The following is a 9,177-nucleotide window of genomic DNA, read 5'->3' as shown; positions in this document are numbered from 1 at the left end:
TACTTACAAGTCCCTAGATTATTTACACAAAGGCCCCTCTCTAGAATTCTCTACACACTCTAGAGAATTCTAAGGCTTTTCAAGAAAAAGTCTAAGTTATTCTAGAGACTTAGAATTCTCTAGCCTTTTCGAATATTCTAAAAGGTTCTAGAGTTCTCCGCAAACCTCTCCACAACTCTAGACCCTTCCGCCCCTATCCGGACGTAAAATTTAACTGTGATGTGGCGGGACGTGACACTACGCTTGATTAGTATAGAATGCTTAGATTGCTTTAGGGGATTTAAACTTCGTTTTAGAAGAGTTGGTTGCTTGTTTAATGTGGTTTTGTGTTTATCCAGATAATTGTGCTTATTTCTATAAAATTGTGATTATGGGCCTGAGGCCTTGGAGCGGATGAAGTTTCTAGTTAATACGATTGTATTGTGAAGGGTTTACCTTATTAGTATGCGTGATATGAATGTATTATAACTTGTTTGACTGTGATTGGCATGCATCAATGTACATAACATCTGCATTTGACCATGGAATGAGGTAGCAGTGAGAAAATGTGGATTTTTAGTTTAAAACCTTTATGCATCAATTTCTATTTGATTTGGGCTCAGAGAGAGCGTATTTGTGGGTTTTTTTGCACGGAAAAAGTGGGTTATTTTTTGAAGAATATCTTACCATCTTTGTTATATGCAGTGTACCATTTTGTATATATTCTTCTTTCTTGGCCACTTTCTGGCCCTTATTATATATTTTGTACTATTTTGTACATATCTATGCTATGCTCCCTTTCTTAACCTATTATTTCTTCCACGTTTGTTATATTCTAATTTTATTTTTCACGAGTTGATTGTTCTTTGACTTGCCTACCAGGGGTATATGGTAAATGTCATCATGATTCAATTTCGAGTTGTGATACATGGTGGTGTAGAAATAAATAAATCAAACAAAAGATATAACATCGTGCACTTCTTATTCCGTAAGTGAGAAATGTAATTCTCTGGTCCGGAAGAAGAAAGGGTAGAAATTGCTGCTACCCCTCATATAAGTTGGTAGATTTTGATATTTTTGATACTTTTGAAAGTCAAACAATGCTCTCTTATTCCTATTCCTTTTAATAAAAAAATTCATTGGCAAAATCTTATATCAAAATAATAATTATAGTCCTTACAAAGGATTATACCATACATCTTCAAGAGTGAGTAATTTATATGAGTCTTAGCCTCCATAATATTGAAGCTCACCAAGTGATGATCCATCAGTTTCGGGAAACTCACATTTTGCGATCATTAAATAATTTTTTTTAACAAAGTCCAACTAGGGAATTTAATGTCTTCCATGTAAGATCCTCTATCACACACAATAGGCACGATGCAATAAGTATTAGGGAAAAAAATTTAAGCAAATAGATATGATACTTTAAATAGGCTAACCAAGAAAGTCAAGTAATTAAATCCACACTTGCTTTATCTTGTTATCAATAAAGATCCTCTTTTTTTCCTTACAAAATAGATTGGCAGTGTATTGGAAAAAAAATTTACGCATGTGGCATTTATTGATTCACTAAGTCCTAGAGTATGTATAACATTGTTGTTAAAAACTATTTATTTTTAAAAGTACTTTTTTTAAAAATAGTTTTTCAGAAAGTGTTCTTGAAAAAATAATAATTTGTGCTTGGCTAATTCATTTGAAAATTATTTTTCTTAAGCAAATTGTGTTGGACTAATCTTTTTTAAAAGTGCCTTTGAGAGTCAAATTACGAAAAATGGAAAGTATCAATGTACTTCTAATATTAACATTATTTTATAGAGAGAAACAATTTTAAATATCTATTATAAAAGTTTTAATTAAATTTTTATTTTATTAAATTAAATGTACATATTAAAATATTCAATCAATAATATACCTTTATTTGGGAGGGATGAAATCTTTAATTGTTACAATAATTTTTTCTTTTTTTTTAACTTGCAAAAAGATTGTTGGTAGCTTTTTTTCTAATTCTGAAAAATAATACGTAGAATAATATAATATAAAATAAAAAATCTATTATATAAAGATAAAAAATAAATTTTTAAATGAAAACTAACAAAGCTTATGATATACGGTAATTAATTAATAATAGATATATTGATAAATATGCATCTACGGAAAGGATATTTTAGTCTTAAAAATAATAATTTTCTGCTCCTGCTTCTGCTTTTTTAAGAAGTAGAAAGTTTTAGCTTCTTTCCAACAACTGAAAAATTGCTTCTGCTTGAATTTAAAAACAATTTTACTAATTTGTCAAATGCTTAATCTTTCAAAGAAAAAAAAATCTCAAAATAAGTGTTTGTGGCTTTCCAGCAATGCCAAACAAACACTTCAGATTCCTTACAATCAGCACAAAATTTTCTCCTACTAGGTTATTTTAGGTTTGTACAATTTTAGCATAAACTGCTCTTTTTCTTTGGTGTTCATTATTTTTTATGTAATTCTTGAAAAAATTAGTTTACTTTTGTAAAATATTGTAAACAAATAATTAATTAGGTTAGCACAAGATATAGTGCATAAAATACTACTCCCTAAGCATTATATTTTATATAGTGCATAAAAGTTATCTGTTTTCTATTAAAATTTTTTGATGAAAGCATACACATTGATAATAAAGTCTTGATATATCACATACATGAAAATATAATAAGAACATTCAATAGTTAGCATGTGGTATTTTGGTATCCCCATTTAAATATTGTATTTGTACAATAGTTGGTTATTTTTATTTCATGTACTTTTAGTCAATTTTATAAGAATGCATTCTTTTTATTAGGAAGATATACGTACTTTTTATAGTAAAAATATTTGTTTTTTTTTTAGTAAATACCAATATATTTAAAGGTGATAAAATATGTCTTTTACAATTTGGGATAAACTTGCGACGCATGTTTCTAAAATGGTTCACAAAAATTGAATCAACAAATCTTCAATCCTCACTAATTAATAACATGTGATATAAATATGTAGTGGACAATGTTTCAACAAGCTAGCTTTTCACAACTAACTAAAGTCTGTCTATATAAAGACGGCAAGTTTTCATCATTTTCTCACCACCTTCTTTTCACAACTTATAATTGCTATATTGAGAAAAATAAAAGATGGGTTTGAAAGGAAAATTGATTGCTTCTGTTGAGGTGAAGTGTGGAGGCCATCTGATGCATGATCTTTTACACACTAATTCTCATCATGTAGCCAATATAAGTCAACATGTTAACCATTTTCAAATTCATGAAGGCGAAAGCGTAAAAGTTGGTTCGATTGTTAGCTGGAGTTATAGTGAGGGTAAAACACACTTTTCTACTTCTTCTATCATTCAATGCGATTTACATACATCAATTTTCTTTATTTAGGTGTATACTGTAATATGAAACGTGCTTTTCAAGAAAATGATCATCTTGAAAGAGTTATTTGATGGTGTTTGATTACTATAAATACATTCTAAGTAAACCCTCTTGCGTCAAGAATCAAAATAACCTTTTTCACTTGTGGGAGAAAGTACTTTCTTCATTAAAACTATCTTTAATTATTTTAATTTTTTCTTATTTTCTCCAACTAATGCTTAGACATAACTTACTAATATTTAATTACTCAAGAGATTCATTTTTATCAAACATTCTATGATTTATTAATAGATTTATTGATCTGCAATAGAGTATGATTTAGGTATATTATCTTTCCACCAATCAATATACTAAAATATTACTAATGTCATGTTTAACGTAATAAAAACAGCTCTTCTTTTGAGATTTTAAAAATATAACTCTATTTAGAAAGTAGACAATAAAATATTTATGAACATTATAAACTTTTGGAGTAAATGAAAATGAAAATGAAAATCGAGGAAAAAAGTTAAACATTATATGATAATAAAGATTATATTTTGTAAATATTGAATCTTTAATGAGGAATTGAAAAAGTAAATTTAAAATAACATATATTATATTCTTTTTATGTTGATAATTACAGCTGGACAAAAGAAGTTTATGAAGCAAGTTATTGAAGCCATCGATCCGTACAAAAAGTCAATTTGTTGGAAAGTCATTGAAGGAGACGTGCTAGAGATGTATAGTTCATTTACTATTATAACATCTCATGAACCTCAGTGGACTATATGGACACTTGATTATGAAAAGAAAACTGAAGACATTCCAGAGCCGCTCAGTTTTATGGGTCATATCCTTGACATAATCAAGGATATGGAGGGTCACCTTCTCAAGAATTAGAAGATCTATGTTGTTATATATTTATATATGTGTGTGTGTATGTGTATCTATATGCATAAACATATCTATATGTATTGGTGTTTGTATGAAGAATAATTTGCAATATTGGCTACATTAGCTAGCATGTGAAATAAATAATGTAATATTTGAAGAATATATTTTATCTGTCAATATATATATATATATATATATATATGCGGGTATCTATATGCATAAATAAATATATGTGTATTAGTGTTTGTATGAAGAATAATTTGCAATATGGGCTACATTAAGTAGCATGTGAAATAAATAATGTAATATTTGAAAATATATTTTCTGTCAATCTCCTTTTATGGAACTCTGCAATATTCAATATTTTAACTAGTACAATTTTTTATCACAGTTGAGGTTGATGGAGCGTGATCACAATAAAAAAGATGCTTTAAAGTCTAAATGGTTATTTATTTGATGGTGAGTATGAGAAAAAATTATTTTCAAAGTATCAAGATGAGTATATGGTGAGTATTAGCAAAATTCATATTTTCAGTCACAAATATGAATTGTTTCACATCAAGGTGATTGTTTTTAAATAAAAAAGATTGTTATCCTTCGTGAAGTAAAAGTCCTAAAAGTGGACCCAAAATAGAAGGCTTGTCTCAAAATACAAAAGACGAGCCAACATAATATAGATAGACACAGGTAAGTCTAGAACACAATGTGTTCACCCTCACATCTGAACTGAAGCTGCAACAGGCTTGAATATCAATGCTAGTAGCTGGTGCTCAGACCTGTATCACAAAATATATGCAGAGTGTAGCATGAATACCAAATCAATAGAAAATCAGTATGCATCAATGATCGACTAAGCAAGAGAAGTAAAAGCAATATGAAATGCGAGAAATAAACATAAACAGAGGTAAAAGCAACGTAACGCTAAATGAAATGTACATGAGTGTACTAAGAAGAGAAAAAAACTAAGTACAACTAACTGAGCCTAACTAGGCCACCATAATGCCAAAAGGTACATTTAGGTGCAAGTTATAGTAAAAATCTGAATCAAAATAATAATTATAGTCCTTACAAAGGATTCTATCATACATCTTCAAGAGTGAGTAATTTATATGAGTCTTAGGCTCCATAATATTGAAGCGCACCAAGTGATTATCCATTAGTTTCGGGAAACTCACATTTTGTGATCATTAGATAATATTGAAGGGCACCAAGTCATGATCCTACTTCTTCGTGAAACTCACATTCTGCGATCATTAAATAATTTTTTTCAACAAAGTCCAACTGAGGAATTTAATGTCTTCCATGTAAAATCCTCTATCACACACAATAGGCACGATGCAATAAGTATTAGGGAAAGAAAATTAAGCAAATAGATATGATACTTTAAATAGGCTAACCAAGAAAGTCAAGTAATTAAATCCACACTTGCTTTATCTCGTTATCAATAAAGATCCTCTTTGTTTCCTTACAAAATAGATTGGTAGTGTATTGAAAAATAAATTTACGCATGTGGCATTTATTGATTCACTAAGTCCTAGAGTATGTATAACATTGTTGTTAAAAACTATTTATTTTTAAAAGTACTTTTTTAAAAATAGTTTTTCAAAAAGTGTTCTTGAAAAAATAATAATTTGTGCTTGGCTAATTCATTTGAAAATTATTTTTCTTAAGAAAATTGTGTTGGACTAATCTTTTTTTAAAAGTGCCTTTGAGAGTCAAATTACGAAAAATGGAAAGTATCAATGTACTTCTAATATTAACATTATTTTATAGAGAGAAACAATTTTAAATATCTATTATAAAAGTTTTAATTAAATTTTTATTTTTATTAAATTAAATGTACATATTAAAATATTCAATCAATAATATACCTTTGTTTGGGAGGGAGGAAATCTTTAATTGTTACAATAATTTTTTCTTTTTTCTTAACTTGCAAAAAGATTGTTGTTGGCTTTTTTTCTAATACTGAAAAATAATACGTAGAATAATATAATATAAAATAAAAAAACTATTATATAAACATAAAAAATAAATTTTTAAATGAAAATTAACAAAACTTATGATATACGTTAATTAATTAATAATAGGTATATTGATAAATATTCATTTACGGAAAGGATATTTTAGTCTTAAAAATAATAATTTTCTGCTCCTGCTTCTGCTTTTTTAAGAAGTAGAATATTTTAGCTTCTTTCCAACAGCAGAAAAATTGCTTCTGCTTGAATTTAAAAACAATTTTACTAATTTGTCAAACACTTAATATTTCAAAGAAAAAAAATCTCAAAATAAGTGTTTGTGGCTTTCCAGCAATGCCAAACAAACGCTTCAGATTCCTTACAATCAGCACAAAATTTTCTCCTACTAGGTTATTTTAGGTTTGTACAATTTTAGCATAAACTGCTCTTTTTCTTTGGTGTTCATTATTTTTTATGTAATTCTTGAAAAAATTAGTTTACTTTTGTAAAATATTGTAAACAAATAATTAATTAGGTTAGCACAAGATATAGTGCATAAAATACTACTCCCTAAGCATTATATTTTATATAGTGCATAAAAGTTATTTGTTTTCTATTAAAAAAATTTGATGAAAGCATACACATTGATAATAAAGTCTTGATATATCACATACATGAAAATATAATAAGAACATTCAATAGTTAGCATGTGGTATTTTGGTATCCTCATTTAAATATTGTATTTGTACAATAGTTGGTTATTTTTATTTCATGTACTTTTAGTCAATTTTATAAGAATGCATTCTTTTTATTAGGAAGATATACGTACTTTTTATAGTAAAAATGTTTTTTTTTTTTAGTAAATACCAATATATTTAAAGGTGATAAAATATGTCTTTTACAATTTGGGATAAACTTGCGACGCATGTTTCTAAAATGGTTCACAAAAATTGAATCAACAAATCTTCAATCCTCACTAATTAGTAACATGTGATATAAGTATGTGGTGGACAATGTTTCAACAAGCTAGCTTTTCACAACTAACTAAAGTCTGTCTATATAAAGACTGCAAGTTTTCAACATTTTCTCACCACCTTCTTTTCACAACTTATAATTGCTCTATTGAGAAAAATAAAAGATGGGTTTGAAAGGAAAATTGATTGCTTCTGTTGAGGTGAAGTGTGGAGGCCATTTGATGCATGATCTTTTACACACTAATTCTCATCATGTAGCCAATATAAGTCAACATGTTAACCGTTTTCAAATTCATGAAGGTGAAAGCGTAAAAGTTGGTTCGATTGTTAGCTGGAGTTATAATGAGGGTAACACACACTTTTCTACTTCTTCTATTATTCAATGCGATTTACATACATCAATTTTCTTTATTTAGGTGTATACTGTAATATGAAACGTGCTTTTCAAGAAAATGATCTTCTTGAAAGAGTTATTTGATGGTGTTTGATTACTATAAATACATTCTAAGTAAACCCTCTTGCTTCAAGAATCAAAATAACCTTTTCCACTTGTGGGAGAAAGTACTTTCTTCATTAAAACTATCTTTAATTACTTTAATTTTTTCTTATTTTCTCCAACTAATGCTTAGACATAACTTACTAATATTTAATTACTCAAGAGATTCATTTTTATCAAACATTCTATGATTTATTAATAGATTTATTGATCTGCAATAGAGTATGATTTAGGTATATTATCTTTCCACCAATCAATATACTAAAATATTACTAATGTCATGTTTAACGTAATAAAATCAGCTATTCTTTTGAGATTTTAAAAATATAACTCTATTTAGAAAATAGACAATAAAAAATTATGAGCATTATAAACTTTTGGAGTAAATGAAAATGAAAATGAAAATGAAAATCGAGGAAAAAAGTTAAACATTATATGATAATAAAGATTATATTTTGTAAATATTGAAATCTTAATGAGGAATTGAACAAGTAAATTTAAAATAACATATATTGTATTATTTTTATGTTGACAATTATAGCTGGACAAAAGAAGTTTATAAAGCAAGTTATTGAAGCCATCGATCCGTAAAAAAATCAATTTGTTGGAAAGTCATTGAAGGAGAGGTGCTAGAGATGTATAGTTAATTTACTATTATAACATCTCATGAACCTCAGTGGACTATATGGACATTTGATTATGAAAAGAAAACTGAAGACATTCCAGAGCCGCTCAGTTTTTTGGGTCATATCCTTGACGTAATCAAGGATATGGAGGGTCACCTTCTCAAGAATTAGAAGATCTATGTTGTTATATATATATATATATATATATCTGTGTGTGTGTATCTATATGCATAAACATATCTATATGTATTGGTGTTTGTATGAAGAATAATTTTTAATATTGGCTACATTAGCTAGTATGTGAAATAAATAACGTAATATTTGAAGAATATATTTTATCTGTCAATATATATATATATATGTGTGTGTGTGTGTGTATCTTTATGCATAAATATATCTGTGTATTAGTGTTTGTATGAAGAATAATTTGCAATATGGGCTACATTAACTAGCTTGTGAAATAAATAATATAATATTTGAAAATTTTATTTTCTGTCAATCTCCTTTTATGGAACTCTGCAATATTCAATATTTTAACTAGTACAATTATTTATCACAGTTGAGGTTGATGGAGCGTGATCACAATAAAAAAGATGCTTTAAAGTCTAAATGGTTATTTAATTGATGGTGAGTATGAGAAAAAATTATTTTCAAAGTATCAAGATGAGTATATGGTGAGTATTAGGAAAATTCATATTTTCAGTCACAAATATGAATTGTTTCACATCAAGGTGATTGTTTTTAAATCAAAAAGATTGTTGTCCTTCGTGAAGTAAAAGTCCTAAAAGTGGACCCAACATAGAAGGCTTGTCTCAAAATACAAAAGACGAGCCAACATAATATAGATAGACACAGGTAAGTCTAGAACACAATGTGTTCACCCTCGTA

The 9,177-nt window shown here is 27.7% G+C and overlaps 1 protein-coding gene and 1 long non-coding RNA gene across 2 annotated transcripts; both read left to right on the top strand.

Moving 5' to 3' along the window:
- The first annotated feature begins 3,081 nt into the window (after positions 1-3,081).
- Positions 3,082-4,394, top strand: LOC102589535 (MLP-like protein 28). The gene is made up of 2 exons (XM_006365722.2): positions 3,082-3,303; positions 3,988-4,394. Exons 1-2 carry the CDS (start codon positions 3,120-3,122, stop codon positions 4,242-4,244), a joined length of 441 nt encoding a protein of 146 aa, XP_006365784.1. The 5' UTR covers positions 3,082-3,119; the 3' UTR covers positions 4,245-4,394.
- A 2,943-nt stretch (positions 4,395-7,337) lies between these two features.
- LOC107058637 (uncharacterized) lies at positions 7,338-8,253 on the top strand. The gene is made up of 2 exons (XR_001472181.1): positions 7,338-7,515; positions 8,205-8,253. It is a non-coding gene; the product is annotated as an uncharacterized lncRNA (long non-coding RNA).
- The last annotated feature ends 924 nt before the right edge of the window (positions 8,254-9,177 follow it).

The sequence above is a fragment of the Solanum tuberosum genome, unplaced genomic scaffold (genome assembly GCF_000226075.1).
Source record: "Solanum tuberosum cultivar DM 1-3 516 R44 unplaced genomic scaffold, SolTub_3.0 scf00560, whole genome shotgun sequence".
Lineage (NCBI taxonomy): Eukaryota > Viridiplantae > Streptophyta > Magnoliopsida > Solanales > Solanaceae > Solanum > Solanum tuberosum.
Note: the sequence above shows the minus strand (reverse complement) of the source record. Positions and strands in the feature narration are given on the sequence as shown.